Source organism: Gymnoscopelus braueri (assembly GCF_963280865.1).
Source record: "Gymnoscopelus braueri genome assembly, chromosome: 17".
Lineage (NCBI taxonomy): Eukaryota > Metazoa > Chordata > Actinopteri > Myctophiformes > Myctophidae > Gymnoscopelus > Gymnoscopelus braueri.
In genome coordinates this window covers 26,283,252-26,300,163 of record NC_137617.1, presented here as the reverse complement: position 1 = coordinate 26,300,163, position 16,912 = coordinate 26,283,252, and the positions used below count along the sequence as shown (strand labels likewise).

Here is a 16,912-nt window from a genome sequence, read left to right as displayed (position 1 = left end):
TCCAACACTGTCAAGTTAAAAAAAAATCGCCTAGAGCAATGGTTCTCAACCAGTGGTCCGGGGACCACCAGTGGTCCTTGTGGGGGTCCCCAGCGAAATTAGTTAACACAGCGTCACAATCATTTTTACCACTTAGCTTTGGGTACTCAAAAATAGCAGATATACAAGCTCATAGCGCGGCACCGAGTGCCGCGCCATGAGCTTGTAGATCTGCTATTTCAGAAAAATCTTGGAAATGTGTACAAATATTTGAATATATATTTTTTTAAAGCGAACAATTTTAACACAAATCCTTGCTTCTGGGGGTCCCTGGAACAAAACGTTTTCAGATGGCGGTCCGCGGCCAAATGTATATCAATTTAGGGGTCCCTTGGCATGAAAAAAAAGGTTGAAAACCACTGCCCTAGAGCTCTTTCTGCACACAGCGTGGCGACCCATTGTGATATAGGTGGAATCAGGGGGTTGATTAATCGACCTCATCGGGGAGTTACGTCCGACGGGGCGAGGAGGAGGACGACACTCGGACGGGCACATCCTGCCACCTGATCCTAACTTCCTACGTCAAGGGAGATCATGAGAACGGATCAAGTTGCCCGATCCAGACTATCTGTCTGTCCATCACTATGCTTGACACTTTTCTTTTCCTCTGGGGACACCACAGTCCTGGTATGTGGGCTCATGCATGCCTATCACCATGAGTGAATATGTGTCTGAGTGCTAAAAGAGAGCAACAGAGCGTGTGTGTGTGCGTGTGTGTGTGTGTGTGTGCGTGTGTGTGTGTGCAGAACATGTTGCCATCTATGATGTAACTGAATGCATGCTGTGTGTACACAGTGCATGTTGCTGAGCATGCAACAATTGGCAACACGTCGAACATACAATATCTGTCTGTTTTGATTTACATGATGGCATGTAAATCTGGCCACTGCAGGTTGTCTGGCTTTGGATAAAGTAGTGTGTATTCTTTCACAGTACACATCCCTTATGCAGGGGGAAAATAACTGTTAACACCACCAGAATATATGTAGAAAGAAACATACAATGGTAATTACCATTAAGTCTTCACCAAAAAGCCGACATTAAAATGGTCCATCTAACATGCATAAAACAGAGATCAGATATAGACTATATCTACTTATTACTCATCATCAAGAGGGAAAACATCAAACGTTTTCTATGACAAAAAGTGATTCAACTATTTGCATGAGAAATATTTCAATAAAGCCTTGTTGGTGAAAAGACATTTGGGGTTGTGACTGGGACAGGAGACTGACAATAAAAACAAGCCCATCACAGAGCGGTATCACTATCAAGGGCAAATGGGGAAGGAGACATGTACTTCAACACAGGGGCCTCTGGGTCTCATGAGCCCCCTCTGTGAAGCGTTTCAATAAATAAAGACTAACATGAAATACGGCATGCTTATGCGCATCATAAACAGACAAATACGACCTAATGAAGGCATTTGGATGCAGGAGATGCAGCCGATGCTGCTTTTGGATGCATATATGTATTAAATCTGTTCTGGCAACATAAAAGTATAGCCTAGGAATTATGGTAGCCATAAAAAAAATAGCATTCACCGTGCAACTATAAGCTCATCTAAAATGAAATATGTACATGTATAGAGTATGAAATGAAAGTGATGCATTTGACAAAAAAACTCATTTGGAATCAACTGGTACCCATCTGCCATTAGGTTTACTGGCCATACCATTTTCCTTTTTTCCCCTTATGCTATCAGCATCAATTATTCAATATCCTTGAGTCTATATATCCTGCCATTTAATATAGAATAAAGTGATGGATGACATAGGTAGCTTTTGTAAGTGATCTGCGTTGATTATGAAGGGAAATTGGGCCTATATACTCCACATCTATGGGGGGGGACAAAGTTTTTAAAACTCACCACTTGAATGGTGACCACATTATGTGAAGTGAGGGGATATGAAATGGTATATAAAAAAAACAAGCTCCCTTTAGAACAGTGGTTCTCAACCCTTTTCATGTCAAGGACCCACAAATTGATAAATATTTGGCCTTGGACCCCCGTCTGAAAATATGTTGTGCCAGGGACCCCCAGAAGCAAAAATGCGTGTTAAAAATGTTCAAGATTCTTGAAAAATAGCAGATCTACAAGCTCATAGCGTGGCACTTCGTGCCCCACTATGAGCTTGTAGATCTGCTATTTTCGAACAGCCAAAGTATTAAAATGATTGTGATGCTTAATGAACTACTTTTGTTGGGGACCCCCAAAGGACCTCCCCGGACCCCCACTTTGAGAACCACTGCTTTAAGAAAGAAAAGACCATGGATAATACAAAAACAACTCACCCTGGCATATTTGGAGGAATAGGGGTCCTCAAAAAGCGCCCATATCTTGGGCCGCCAGGTCTTCCACCAGCCCGCCCTCCTCGCGTCCTCCGCCATGCACAGCCGCTTCAGGTCGCCGTCGGCGCCGCACAGCGCCGGGTCGTCGTCCGGCGCGTCCGGCTCGGGGTTCTCGAAGCTGTCCAGCGCCTCCTCGGCGTCGCGGTGCTGCCGGTAGTTCATCCAGCAGCACGCCTCCACGTCCGTCTCGTCGATGCCCCAGAAGGCGAGCTCCTCCTCGAAGAGCGGTCCGCACACGTCGCTGGGACAGTGGAGCTTGCCCGTGCGGTAGTAGTTGAGGATGAACGAGAAGACGGACGGGTGCCGGTCGAAGAAGAACTCGTCCAGCTTGGGGTCGTAGTCGAAGTTGCTGAAGGCGTCCGAGTCGGTGAGCCAGGAGAGCCGGGTGCCCGGCAGGGTCTTGAGGGTGCTCCGGTACGTCTCATGCCGCACCCCGCCGCAGTTTATCACGATCTTCTCGCTTTCCGACGGACAAGTCATGTCTGCGCTGTAACATGCTTTGCTGGACGACTTGTTCCCACCCTTGCGCCCTTTAAAAGAAGATACACACACCGAACTGAGCATAGAGGACCGGGGGGGGGGGGGAGGCGGGGGGGGAGAGGATGAGACAAGCCGAAGGGAGGAGGAGGAGGAGGTGGAGGAGGGAGGAGGAGTCTGCGGGAGGAGAGAGAGAGAAGAAGGGCAGAATTTTAGCAGAAGCCCGAAGATGGATGTGGATATAAAACATCAACATTTCGTTATAGGCTAATCATTTGCAGAAAGAGTGGCACAAAATGACCATGTCTGCATTGACAGATTATATGAGAAAGATTGGTTTTGAAGTTCTTATCAGAAAAACCCCACCTGTTTAAACAGCCATTGGAACAGGTGGCTTATAAAGTCAATTCATATATAACTCAACAGGGAACGCCACAAGATTGTCATATGATCTCAATTCCTAAAGCTATAGTCAAATCACAGCGTCCATGAACAGGATAACAATAAGTTATTGTTACATTGATACAACCTCCAAAGCACAATGTTCGGTCCCTTAAACCTGAATCATCATTTAACCATTAATGTTTCCTGCGTGTCATTCAACCATGCAGGTCCCATTGTTATTCTTGTGAGCATTGATCCAGATTCAATTTAGTTCATTCAAATCCTCTCCCTAATTAGGCCACTGTGAGCCATGGAAGAGGGGGTGAGTATGTGTACTATATATGTGTGTGCATGTGTTGCACGTGAGTGAGTGTCAGGAGGAATTGGGAGGGGTGGGGAGGGCGAGAGAGACAGAGAGAGGCAGGAATAAAAATGAGGGGAATGAAAGTGAGAGAAAGGGGAGAACGAGAGTGGGTATTAAATTGGTGATATGTCTCCCTCCATCTCCCCTGCCTCCTGTCCAAAGAGTGCTTTTCTGACGTAAGGTGCAAGGAACAGCATTTGGTGTGTGTGTGTGTGTGTGTGTGTTAATTGCCTCCCAAGAGTGCGGTGTCCCTGCTGCTAATGCTGGATCTCCTCAATCAGTCTAGGAGCATGCTAAACACTATACTGCAGCGCTCTCCGCTGCCTCCCGTGCCTTAACATTCACACCATGCCACTGCCACACTGCACTGTAATGTCTAATTTATGCTCCATCGTACGATGGTGTCGTGCATCAGAAATAGCCAGTACAAGCTTGCAAGGCTGTTTTCCTGCAAGCGACACACCGGCATATGACGAAGTGTAAACCGGGCTTAACACATCTTGTGTGTGTTGACAGAGAGAAAGAGGGGAAGGTAGAAGGGAGGTGAAAGTCAGGGGTGTAGGCAAGGGGGAGAGAGGGGGGTGACTGAGACAGAGAGAGAGAGAAGGGGAGAAGGGGAGGGGGGGTAAGCCATAAATCTGACTTTTTAATGGAGGGATGACAGAGGACGGACCAAATTGCAAACTGGAAAGCAAGCCAGGCAGAGGCAAATTCCTGGGGATGGGGAGTAACAGAGAGAGAGAGAGAGAGAGAGAGAGAAAGAGAAAGCTGTGATGGTGATAAATAGGCGGTCGGACCCTCAGAAAACGAAAGGGTAAAAAAAAAGGGTGAATGCACTTAGTCCCTTGCCACGGGCGGTTACGATGAACAGCTAGTGACTATTCCCCAGTAATGGAGATGAGGAGGAGGGAGGCCCCCCCTTGGGAGAAGGGAAAGCAGTGAGGTAGATGAGGGGGGTTGGCATTGGGAAGGAGAGCGCACAGTAAAAGTGAATGCATTCTGCTGCAGCAAAAACACAGAGTTATTTCGTTGCTGTCGTGGTGGAAACCTTGAACGTCCAAAACCGTTCCCTTTTTATTATTATTTTCAAAACATTTCAAAATTGTGAAAATAGCCGACAAACAAGCTCACTGTGAGCTTGTAGATCTACTATTTTCACTCATTTTGCGCGACAATCTTGCAGGGCATTATTTGACGAAAAAACATGAAAAGTTGAAATATAAGATACAAGGTTTCTACCCCCAACAACAGCCCCACCAACAGCCCCACCCCCGAACCCCTGCTCCGCACCCGGTGTGCCGTGTTTCCACGGCTCGTCCACGATGCTTTAGAGAAGCCACGCTTACAGGTGACGACCCTCTGCACATCCACTGTACCTGTGTTGTTAACCTTTTTTCCCTCGGTTCACAAAATACGCCACTCTCTCGTGCTCTACACCCCCCCCCCCTCCCCCTGCTCTCCTGAGCTCTCGCTTTCTCCAGCCCTCCCCCATCTCTCCCTCTCTCTCTCTCTGGCGCTCTTCATCTACCCTCCTCCCCTCTCTCACTCTCTCTCTCTCTCTCTGTTTTACACTCTCTCCCATCCTTTCTCGCTCTCTCTCTCATATTCCGCATAAAGGAATCACATTTCATTGAGGAGAGAATCGAGGCTTCACTTTTCCTCCACCTCCTCTTGCTCGCACAACTCTCTCCTCTCCGTCCTCTCCAGGTCCCCTCTCTCATGCTTTCTCCTCCGCACTCCAACTACTTCTGTCCTCTTCCTCTCGTAGAGCTCTACCCTCTGCTGTCCCATTATTTCAGCCTCACATCCCATTCTTGTCCCTTCCCAAAGTAATCCTCTCTTACTTTGGTTCAACTTCTGTTCTCTCACTCTCTTGCACTCTCTCTTATCATCATTTATCATAATGCAATTCTTTTTTTTACCTGTGTCTTTCTTGTGGCAGTTTCTTTGTTTTGTCCATTTAAGTGCACTTTTTATGTTTCTGAAAACTTTGCTTTGTCATGTGAAACTTGGTCTATTTTCAAATCTTATTTTGAAGTTCCTTTTCTTGTTCTTCAAATTGATTATGTAACTTTTTTTTTGGTGTTGGTGTTTTTTTTTTGTTGAACATTTATTTTTCTCGAGGACCCCAGAGACACACAGCACTCAGGTAAGATTCACTTAGAATTGCATGGGTATGAAATCACAGTTTGGAAACAGATCTGAGACCAGTAGTGCTAGACATCTAGGTCACAAATCCAGTGTCCTCAGTGTCCTAAGAGTGTGCATCAGCTGAAATCTCTGTAGATAATATGCAAAAACAAGTTAGTCATTTGTTTAATGCGTTCATTCTACTTTTACGTCGACACTTCAGTCTTTGCTGCAGTACCCCCAAATCTTCTTGTTTGACCAAAAATGAAATCCTTCATTTAACTCCGAAGAGTTAAATGAAATCCTTCATTTAACTCTGAAGAGTGTACAAATGGAAACAAATAGGGTCCATTTGGTTGAGTTAAATGAACACCAGGATTTTACTGTGTATTTAATCTAGTAATTGATATCAAGACACTTAATAAGTGGCCATTTTTAGGCATAACTCATAACCCCAAAAAGATGTATGAAAGTTCAGTCAGGGACAGTGTAAAGGGATCTGTACCGGCTGTTCCCTTCGTCCTGCGGGGCATTCCATGCGAGAAAGTGCTTGTGTTGTGGGATGGATTGGGTTTCAGGACCCTGGACAGCTCCACTGTGAAGCACAGGACGGGACAGGGTTGTCCGAGTGCCTGCACAACTGCTACTCCTAACTTCTTAGGAGTAGCTTTTATGATACCAATGTATAGTATTTACCACTTAGATGACCATTTGACTGGAAGTCCCAGCAACCACTTCATATAAGTAGCTTGTAGGTCATTACTGAGCTACTTAATATTTCATATGTGGACAGCCGCAAGTCTCTAATTGTATGTAGATGCTTTTTGTTCACATTGCAGTCAGAATGTGGTGGGTGGGCACATATTGATTGTATAAATGTACTTAAGTGTTTATTTATGTAGCTAAAGGATTTTGAGGTTAGCTGGGGTAGAATGCCAGCACAGATCTTTACACACAGAAATCTGTTTCACATCCCTCTGAGATTTCAAATGAATTATCCACTTGTGACAAATTAAAAGTTATTGTCAACACAATGGCAAATTAAAGAGCTCATTGAGTTCAAGGCTTGTGAGATTCGCAATGCTGCCTGCAGTCCGAGGTTTTTTCGGCTCAGAAGGCACGCACATCTCTTTAAGAGCTGGCCTCAGCACTTTGATCACGGGCAGCAATGCGACTGCTCAAAAAAAATGAGGAGGGGGCAAAGGCAGAGGAAGGTGAGAGTGGGGTTTAAAATGGAGGAAGGATCTCAACATCCAATGAGGATGGAGAAAGCAAGAGAAGGGGCAAAGAGAGAGGGAGGTTGTTGGATGCATCAGCAAGCGGAAAAACAAGAGAAAAGCAAAAGAGAGGAGTGAGAGGTAGAAGAGCAGAACAATTCCTCTCTCGTTCCCCTTCTCCCTCTCGCTCTCTCTTTCTCTCTCTTGCAGCATTTCCTGACTTGGCCACCGTGTCCTGCGCCACCCTGCTACTACTGCTGTTATACACACGCATGTACACGTACGCGCATAAACACACACACCGAAAGAGAGACAGAGAAAGCTAGTGACAGAGAGCGCGCACGCACACACACACACACACACACACACACACACACACACACACACACACACACACACACACACACACACACACACACACACACACACACACACACACACACACACACACACACACACACACACACACACACCTGGCGCATGCTGCATACATAAAAGAGGCTAAGGAAGGGCAAATGCAGCTTAATCATAATGAACCTGGGGGGACGTGCATTTCTGCAATAGATAGAGGAGATATTGGGAGAGAGAAAGAGGTAGAGAGCGCACGGTGCCGATGACGGCTGCACTGATGCTAATATATATTAGCAGAAACACTGCAGCAAGAGGGGGAGGGGGTGTGGGATTATGGGACGCATTGACTGTGAGGTACCAGCAGTAACGGGGGAGGGGAGGAGAGGGAAGAGAGAGAGAGCGGCAGAGAGAGAGTAACAAGGAGAGAGAGAGGCGCAGAGAGAGAGAGAGAGAGACGGGGAGAGGCAGAGAGACAGACAAGGAGAGAGAGAGATGCAGAGAGAGACAAAGAGAGAAGGAGGGACGGAGGAAGAGAGAGACTGACAGAGAGGGAGACAGAGAGAGAGTGCAGAGCCAGAGAGGAATTTGGAGGAGTGCTGCTGACTATGCGGAACAGACCCACCAGTTGGCAGAAAAAGCAAAAAACCTTTACCAATAACAGAGAGAGAGAGACAGAAAGGTTGAGAGTGAAAGAGGAGGGGAAAGAGAGAGAGAGAGAAGTTGGAAGAGGAGGGTTGTTGTTAGGGGAAAGGGGGGGGATAAGGCAGGGGAGGAAGAGGTGACTTGAAATGTGCGTGTGCGTGTGTGTGTGTGCATGTGTGCATCTGCGTGTGTGTTTAGGAGAGAATTATATGAACAATGATGGGAAAAATGAAAGCAGGCAATAACGAAATCAGGTTTGGGGGTTTCAATGGCTATGACGGGGATAGAAAATGCGGAGGGGACACACACAAAGGGGTGATGTGAAAAGAGGTGAGGATTGGTGAGCGAGAAAGAGCTGGTGAGGGAGGGAGGGAGTTAGAGAGAGATCTTGCAGTGGTTCAGGATAGCACTGTTTGATGCACCTGAATGTAAATGGAGGGGTGAAGGCAGAAGATGGAGGCTGGGAAGTAGACAGTCAATAAGGGGGGGACAAAACAAGAGAGAGAGTAAAAATAGACACGAGTGAATGCACCACTATATGGGAAGAATTGTGTGCTTTCTAATGATGCGTATTTACTGTAAGCATGTGTGTCCACATACATGCAAGTAACTACATGTGTGTGTGTTTGTGCCGCGAGTCCCCCCCCCCCCCCCCCCCCGCCCCACCACCACTCGCTTCCTCATCATCAAAGGATGTAACCACAAGGCTTCACGCTGTTCCCTGCACATCACTAGTCTCCCTCCCTTCCTGCACCCCAGCACAGCTTCAGTTCTACCTTATCTCCCTCTGCTCTTGCATTCACTCCCCAGTGTTGAGGAGACCCCATCAGGAGAAACTGTGGCACTGCAGCGACGGCAAATCACAGAAATCACCTCCCCCTTTTTTTGAGCGGTGTGGTGTCACTGCATGGTGTTCTCTCTCTCTCTCTCTCTCTCTGGCTCTCTGATTCCACCATGGGAAAAGCAGTGTGCATATGTGTGTGTGCACGTCTATGTGGGGTAAAGGTGTGGAGATGGGCGGGTTGGTGCAGTGTGTGCAATGAGAATACCGGAAAGAGCTTGAATGGAAGGAGAAAATCACAACAGCTATGCCTAGACTGTGTGTGAGTGCAAGCAGTTGTATATGGATACAGGGGGAGACCACTCAGTTACACCACACAGACAAGAGGTGGGGGGTGGTGGGACAGAACCTCTCTTGGCATAATAAAGCTCACCACCGGCCAATTCCCTGAATGCGAATTGAATAGCCAATCAATTAAGCAAGCAGAAGGGAAATAGCAATCTACCGGAGGCAGGAAAAGCTTATCTATGCCGTGACACCAGTGGGGTGGCTGTGCCTCCTACTATGTGACCAATCCACATGTACTGCAACATCATCAGCCCCCCCAAGGGGTCTTGTCATTGTGCATATTGTTCAATCACTGCCTATAAGCTACTGCTGCTTCAGAGTCAACTCTCGTGAGAGGCTCGTGCTCTCAGACGTCTCCTCTTAGCTGCCACTAGGGATGATTAATACGCAAGGCCAAAGTCTCATTTATGCTCCGTTGCACGGCGGTGTCACACACTGAAAATAGCAGACGGACAAGCTCACAACGTGTCATATCCACGCCGAAGCTCGGTGAGCTTGTAGGTCGGCTACAGTGCGTGACCGTTGTACGACAAAGTATGAATCGAGCTTGAGCCTGCTAGAATTTCTTTTTTTTAGATAACTGGAAAAGTATGAATCAGGCTTAAGCCTGCTAGAAATGTCTTTATTTTTTTAACTGGAAAATCTGATATCACCATGTCTAGTGTGTAAGACTTTACTAGCCAAATGTGAAAGGTAAGACATGGTGCATGTAGAGGAGTTGTGAGAATGTAATAGTATGTTGCAGGGCAGGATATAGAGAAGAGGAGATACTATAGCACCCCTTTGTGGGTGAAATAATAAAGAAACCATCACAAGCAGTCCAGCAGAGGTAGAAAGATCCTCACACACAGGATGTGTGGCAGGCAGAAAGAGCCATGGGATAAGGTATCTTGACAGGAAGTGATTCTATTTTGGGGCACAAGCAAATCTGAGCTAATATAGATAAATGGCTATCCGATCCCCCAAATAAATAAATAAATGTTAGGTTCTCTGAGAATTTGCATCAGGGCCAAAGATCTTTAACCCCCCATGTCCCATCATTCTCTCTCAAGTCATTTAAATCCGTCCAGTACTAATTAACGATTCTGTCCTTCCTGGATGATTAAGACCATTAGGAGGAAGGAGTGGATGTACCAAAGGGGATGAGGGAGAAAGTATTACTGCACAGATCAAGGACCTGTGAACTGGACACCAATTAAACCAAGGGGAGGGGCTCTTAGGGGAGTGACAGATTAGACGAGGAACTCCACGAGCACTCCGGGAGAATACAAAGGACTTTAAATTAAAACGCGTTAAAGGAAATGAAAGCAAAGGCAGAGGGGAAGATAAATTAGTTGAAGAGGAGAGTAGTGAGGAAAGGAAAGGGTGACAGAGGGAGAAAGGAAAAGGACAAGATGTAAATTAGGTTATCCAACATGACATACGTATACATACAGTATGTGAGATTTGTTTGAGGTAAGCCTGAAGGTCAAACGCCTGAGACTTGGAGGGTATAAATTTAAAGGACAGGATTAGCTTGATCAGATAATGAATTAGTTCCCAGAATAAGAAAGGTGTCTGCACATTATAGGTGAGAAAGGGGAAATCTCTGAATAACAGGACTGTTGTAGGACACAGGATGGCAGGGACAGAAGCCATCACTACGTCAGGGAGAGGGAAGGGTCAGAGGCAAGAGCACGACACAGATAATTCAATCACATTCTTAAAATAGATTTATACCCCCCCCCCATATCACACAGGACTCCATACCTTCTGCCCCCATCTCTGCTCCACCAATCAACAGCCACTGACAACTGCTTCTGTCTGGGGGGGGGGGGCGGGGGTAGGGCTTTTTCTCTCTCAAATAGAAAGGGGTATTTTCTGGGTTACCCTGAAGTCTAAAAATAGCATCAACTGCAGATTTATAATGCAGGGCTGAGAAAAGCATAGAAAGCAAACGGTGTAAGGGGCGCCGTGAAATCCCATTGAGGAAGGAGTGTGCTGGAGTCAGGTGTAAAAAAGGAAGCATGCACACACGCACAAATCAGTGGAGTAAGGAAGGGAGGGGGGCATCATGGAGGGAAATGAGGGTTGAGTGCTGCCTCGTCAAGTTGATTTAAAGAAAATGCTGGGGTATTGATGATGTAACAGGGGTAGTTAGTTATAGAGGAGCACGTCTAGACTTAACTGCCTCCGTTGATGTCCTGTATATGAGATGTCGATGACACCATGTCCTTCCTGATGTGCTTCCACTGAGATACTACACCCCCCCCCCCACCTCTATCGCGCGCAGCGCGCGCGCACACACACACACACACACACACACACACACACACACACACACACACACACACACACACACACACACACACACACACACACACACACACACACACACACACACACACACACACACACACACACACACACACACACACACCCCTCACACCTAGTTCTGTATATGTCTGTTAGCTGCCCCCCCCCCCCTCTCCCTCCTCCAATGGCTACTACAACACACACACACAAGAACACAAACAAACACAGACAGGTCAACACACAAATGCCTAGTACATAGACAACAATTCACACATGGATACCAATCAAACACACACATGTACACAAACTAACACACAAAATGATGCTGATGAAAGCTATAGAGACATGAAACTGCTGTGATGTATTCTGGATGATGGGGAAACACCCACCCTTTGTGCAATAGGATTCATAGTATGAAATATCGGTCGCCATAGGCTAATCAGTGTGCAATTAAATGGGAATATCGGAGTGTGTGGAGTTATTGTTGTCATTGTAGGAAATAACAGCTAGGCTACACTGTCTGATCTTTGACACAAATTAATCGAACAATTCTGGTCCAGTATTAATAGCCTGGCTGCTCAAGATATTGATTAAAACACATTTCACCCCCCTACAGGAAAATGTTGCACTTATTAGCGCTGATATAAAGATACTTGTTGAATGTAGGGTAGGCCTAAATACACGGTGTCATTTTTCTTTCTTCTTTTAAGCGGGGCCAAAAAAAAAAGAGCTTTGTTATTGGAGGTTGTATAAACGCAGAATAATGATGCCACCAAAATACAGACATATACACCAGACACGGTTTAATACTCACTTGCTTTTGGTTCGGGTTCGTTTCGTGTGCGTGCAAAAAAAAACACGCACATTAACCCCAAAGATCAATCAAAATGTAGTTTTCTTTCTTTAGATTGTTCTTTTCTTATGATTTCAGAGAGAGTATGATCCAGTTTCTCGCAGGCATTCAGGAGATCTGTTTCCCCCCCGATTATAATAATACATCAAAATAGGATTGAACGCGCAGCCTGTTGAAAATCAGGTTGATTTTTTTTTACACCGTTATTGCCGCTTATTAGTTATAGCTTATGATCATGCTGATGATTGGCAAGGAATGAGTCTCTTGTATGAAATGAAGCAGATGTTCCTCTGAATAGATATATTTTTTCCTCGATACCATGCAGTCAGTGCCTCTCTCTTTCTCTCTCCCACCTCACGTTATTGCCAGAAAAATAAATGGATCAAATGCCAGCCTTTTCTTTTAATGTCTCTACGCTTCCAGGCAGCAGGGTAGCTATCATTCAATTCTTCCTCTATATCTCCCCCTCCCAAATGTTTCAATGGAGATACAGCTCTCTGATGGATGGAGACACCGTGCAGTTGCACCCTATTTCTTCACGCACACGTTTCCCCCTCTCTCTCTCTCTCTCTCTCTCTATGTCTCTCCCTGTTGCCTTGGAGGAGCGTCACCTTCTGCACTATTATTCCCCCCCACAGACTATACATGTGGGCGGATGATAGAGAAAAGATAAGAGGGTGGGAGGAGACCCCCACTGAATATTATATAGGCTACAGGCTAATTTCTGATATATGGTGTTGAACTTGATAACTATATAAATAATCAATACCCCACCCTGGCATAGTGATTGTGTGTTAAATGTGTTTTAATCTGGTTATTTCATTTATTTAAATGTAGGCTGTCTCTTGCATGCAGGGCAATGTGCTGTTTCACACAAATACTCTGCCTGCATGAATGAACGCAAACACCATTTTGACTATAGAGGTTACCATCCTTAATTGACTGCAGGCTGCTGTCATCGACAGACTGCTGGTATACCAAGCAGATTTAGACAGGCAGTGTACACACACAAAATAAGATACATAATTATTGTGTGTGTGTGTGTGTGTGTGTGTGTGTGTGTGTGTGTGTGTGTGTGTGTGTGTGTGTCTTTGTAATAGCACATAATTTTGTCAAAAATCTATAAAGACTGTTGAAAGAGACAGGCAGTGTAGACAAATGTAGAGTGTGTGAATCTTTAGACAAAAGAATATGACCCTCAATCAATGAAGATTGTGATGATTAGCCTAGTATTCCCATTATGATGATGATGATGATGATGATGATATTGTATAGTAGTAGCCTAGTGGTAGTAGAATTAGTAGCCAAGGAGAATCATAATTATTGTCTCCTTATCCTTACTCCTTACCCTCCTTCAAAACCGCCATAAAAGAGCACCAATTTGTAACTGGTCCTAAAAAAGTCCTTTAAGATTAACACCAGTAATGACCCCCCCACCCCCACCCCCCAGGTTTACTGTACATATACGTTCATCACTAGTGTTGATTATGTCTTGTTTATTATTGTATTATTGTATGTCTTTAGATGTCTTGATTGTAAAATTGTACCTCACTATTTGCAAGCTGTTAATAAAGTATTCAATCAATCAATCAATCAATGGATGTGGGTTTATTTCTGTGTAGGTAAGAGGCCCAGTTTGTTTTCCAGGGAGCAGCCAAATATTCTATATCTTCATTTCAATTATTTGCCCTTTTCTGCAAAAACACACACACAAGCAGGAAATCCCCACACCAGTGATTCTCATGTTCCATTCATTTAGGAACAGCAAGAGCCCAGTGATTTTGACTAAAATACGAAAGTATACCGTTTCTTTCACCACTTCAAAAATAGTGAAAAAAGTGATCTACAAGCTCGTGTAGATAAGAGCTTGTAACCTGCTATTTTTGATAGGCCTACTTAAAAGAAAAAAGTGAATGTGCTTTGACATGCCCAAAATAGGCATGCTGGTTGAAAGTGGTTAAGAGGTGCCTGTTAAAGGGTGCCAAAGAAACTGTAAAATCATGTGATGTCCCAGATTTTATAATGCAGCTTAGCCAGACACGGCTGCATCTCTTTCTATAACTTGTTGCTCAGTGTACATTATTTGGAGCAAGGTATAGAGATCCAAAAGATATTGCAAGTAGCATCTGAGAATCATGGGAAGAATATCAGTGCTTATGTCACAAATGGTATTTGAAATACCATTGTTGCTCCTGGCATTCTAATCATGTACCATGTGGACACTTCAGACAGCACAGCTGTATCAGAAAACTAAGGGGGGGGGGGGGATCCTCCTAGATTTCTCTGTTTGCATAGTTTAGTTCATGTAAATAATGCGTAATTGGTTGACTGGTGGTAGACGTTAACCAAAACAAGAATTGGATATTTTTCCACCTTTCAAAATTCTCTATAGCCTAAACCTATTAAACTGTTGATTTATCATCCTGCTTGACCAAACATAAACTGATGAGATAAGAACCTCTTCTGTTCACTGCTTCATCAAGGATAGCAGTCTACATTCTGTTTTTGACAACCTGCATGGCAGAAATAATGAATGTGGCGTACAGTATACATTATTCATTTAACTCTTCACACTAAAAAGTGAACAGTCATCAGAGACATCCAATTTTAGCCTCTTGGTGGCAGCGTTGAAAAGCACAGGCAGAGGTGCTCAGGCTTCAGACCTGTGGAGACATCGTGTGGCCAAGAAAAGAGTTGCAGCCATTTATGGGGTGGGGCAGACTGACAATGACTTGTTATTGTGAAGGTATTACCCTGCCTTGAAGATGTACATTAACAAAGCATGGTGTGAAGGTGTCAAGCAATACAAATTGCTTCATATTAGCAGAAAATGTAGTTTAAAAAGATGTAACATGATTAAAGGGTAAATAATTATCATCTTTCCAATATATGAGTAATAGCATTTGGATTAAGCCAATATACAGCTAAGAATAATGTCTGTTGGACGCAAGGAAAATCAATGGGATCAATATAATTCAATAGAATGTGACCCAGTAGTTCATTATTAAGAGCAAGCACTATTGAATTATGTCATAATATGACAAATTATGTTACAGCATGGTATATACGTTGTATGTAATACATCATGTTATATGTACAGTTATTACTTGTTGTATGCTTTGAGGAGTTCCTGTAGGTACTGTAGGCCTATAAGGCTATGAAAGAAGCTTCAGAAAAGTAATCACACAGAATGCACACGTGTCACAGCGAGGAGAAAGGATTGCTGGCCATGAGGTTGCAACGGCTGATTGCAAAAGAAGAAATGGTGGTTTGATATACTTGCCCGGACGTCCATCTTCGTCATGCTACTGAGCAAGGCTGCAGGCACCTATATCCATGGACTGTTCAAAAACACAGAACTGAGGTATATTGTACTCCAAGCATCTGTTCTGGGACAAAATAAATAAATATTATATATATATATATATATATATATATATATATATATATATATATATATATATATATATATTAGACCTGGTACTAAACGCACGCAAAATAGTGCCCATAATGTTTGGGGACCGAAGTTATAAATAACAAAATAAACTTTTGGTAAAATGGGAACATTAATGAACTTCCGTTGACCATGATGGTTCAAATAATGCAGTAAAGTCATCAGCTTTAAACAAACAATATTGTGGTGTCAAACTCAAACCTCATTTATGCTCTGTCGAAAATAGCAGACCTATAAGCTCATGCTAGTAGGTCAGCTATCTTTGGTGCGCAATGCCGTTGTACGACAAAGTATGAAATCAAGCTTTAACAGAAATGATTTGCAAAATTCTCAAATTAGGCCACTGTCCTGCTTGCACACCTGTCAGAAATCGCCTACCTATGCTTCATCCCATTAGTTTACACGTGGTTAAATTGGAAGATTTGCATCTACTGTACACGGCAGTAAATGCCCCAAAATAGAGATGCCAGGGTTAAATAAGTGGTTAAATTAACACTTTTTACTGTGTACAGTAGATGCAAATCTTCCAATTGACAGACGAGTAGAATTTTCCCACCATCACCCTCTTGACCTTCAGACCTACTAAATAAATTGGGTCATATAAAGTTTTGATTTGCCCTGCCAGGAACTGTATTCGAGTTTTGCACTTCCTTTAGAGAATAAGATATGACACTGTATTATGTGCACTAAACTAGATGAGGAGATTACAGATATTAAAAACTGCCTCTTTTATAAGTAATCAGTAGGATGGTGTCACTAAGCAACAGTCAGAGTTTGATATACATAAGGTATTTTTATAGGCCAAGCAGAAAGATTATATTGGTAAAAAGAAAACTGGTCTTTGAAACATCAACTTAAGAAACATTGTACCTGCCATTACTTTTTTTCACCTGCATATTATGCCAATGTTTCAAAATAACATGTACACACCTGCATATATGCTAACGTTAAATATCACGTATATATCTGCTTTCACATATGCTATCTGTATATATGTATATATCTTTATCTGTTATTTTTAACCTCTTTTTTTATCTATTTCCCCTTGCTCTCAATCTACCTATATCCTCTCTCTTCTAATGGAATAAAACTGTGATGTGACAAGAAAAAAGGATTCTGATTCTAAAATTATGTAATCATCATAAGTAATAAAATATCTATTGCATTGCTTTTCATCTCCAGTATTTGCGATTTAGTTCAGACAATCTACACTTTGCTTTTCAAA

The 16,912-nt window shown here is 43.8% G+C and overlaps 1 protein-coding gene across 5 annotated transcripts in view; it reads right to left on the bottom strand.

Moving 5' to 3' along the window:
- LOC308105525 (voltage-gated potassium channel KCNC1-like) overlaps positions 1-2,970 on the bottom strand; it is a gene marked incomplete at both ends in the record, with an annotated part of 47,993 nt that extends 45,023 nt beyond the window's left edge. For 2 of the 5 annotated variants that reach the window (XM_080456322.1, XM_080456321.1), the window contains one exon: positions 2,335-2,961. In XM_080456322.1, the coding sequence (XP_080312448.1) occupies positions 2,335-2,955 (621 nt within the window). Of the gene's footprint in view, positions 1-2,334 lie in introns of all 5 variants that reach the window. The other 3 variants (XM_080456318.1, XM_080456319.1, XM_080456320.1) reach the window with 2 other exon arrangements.
- Between the last annotated feature and the right edge of the window lie 13,942 nt (positions 2,971-16,912).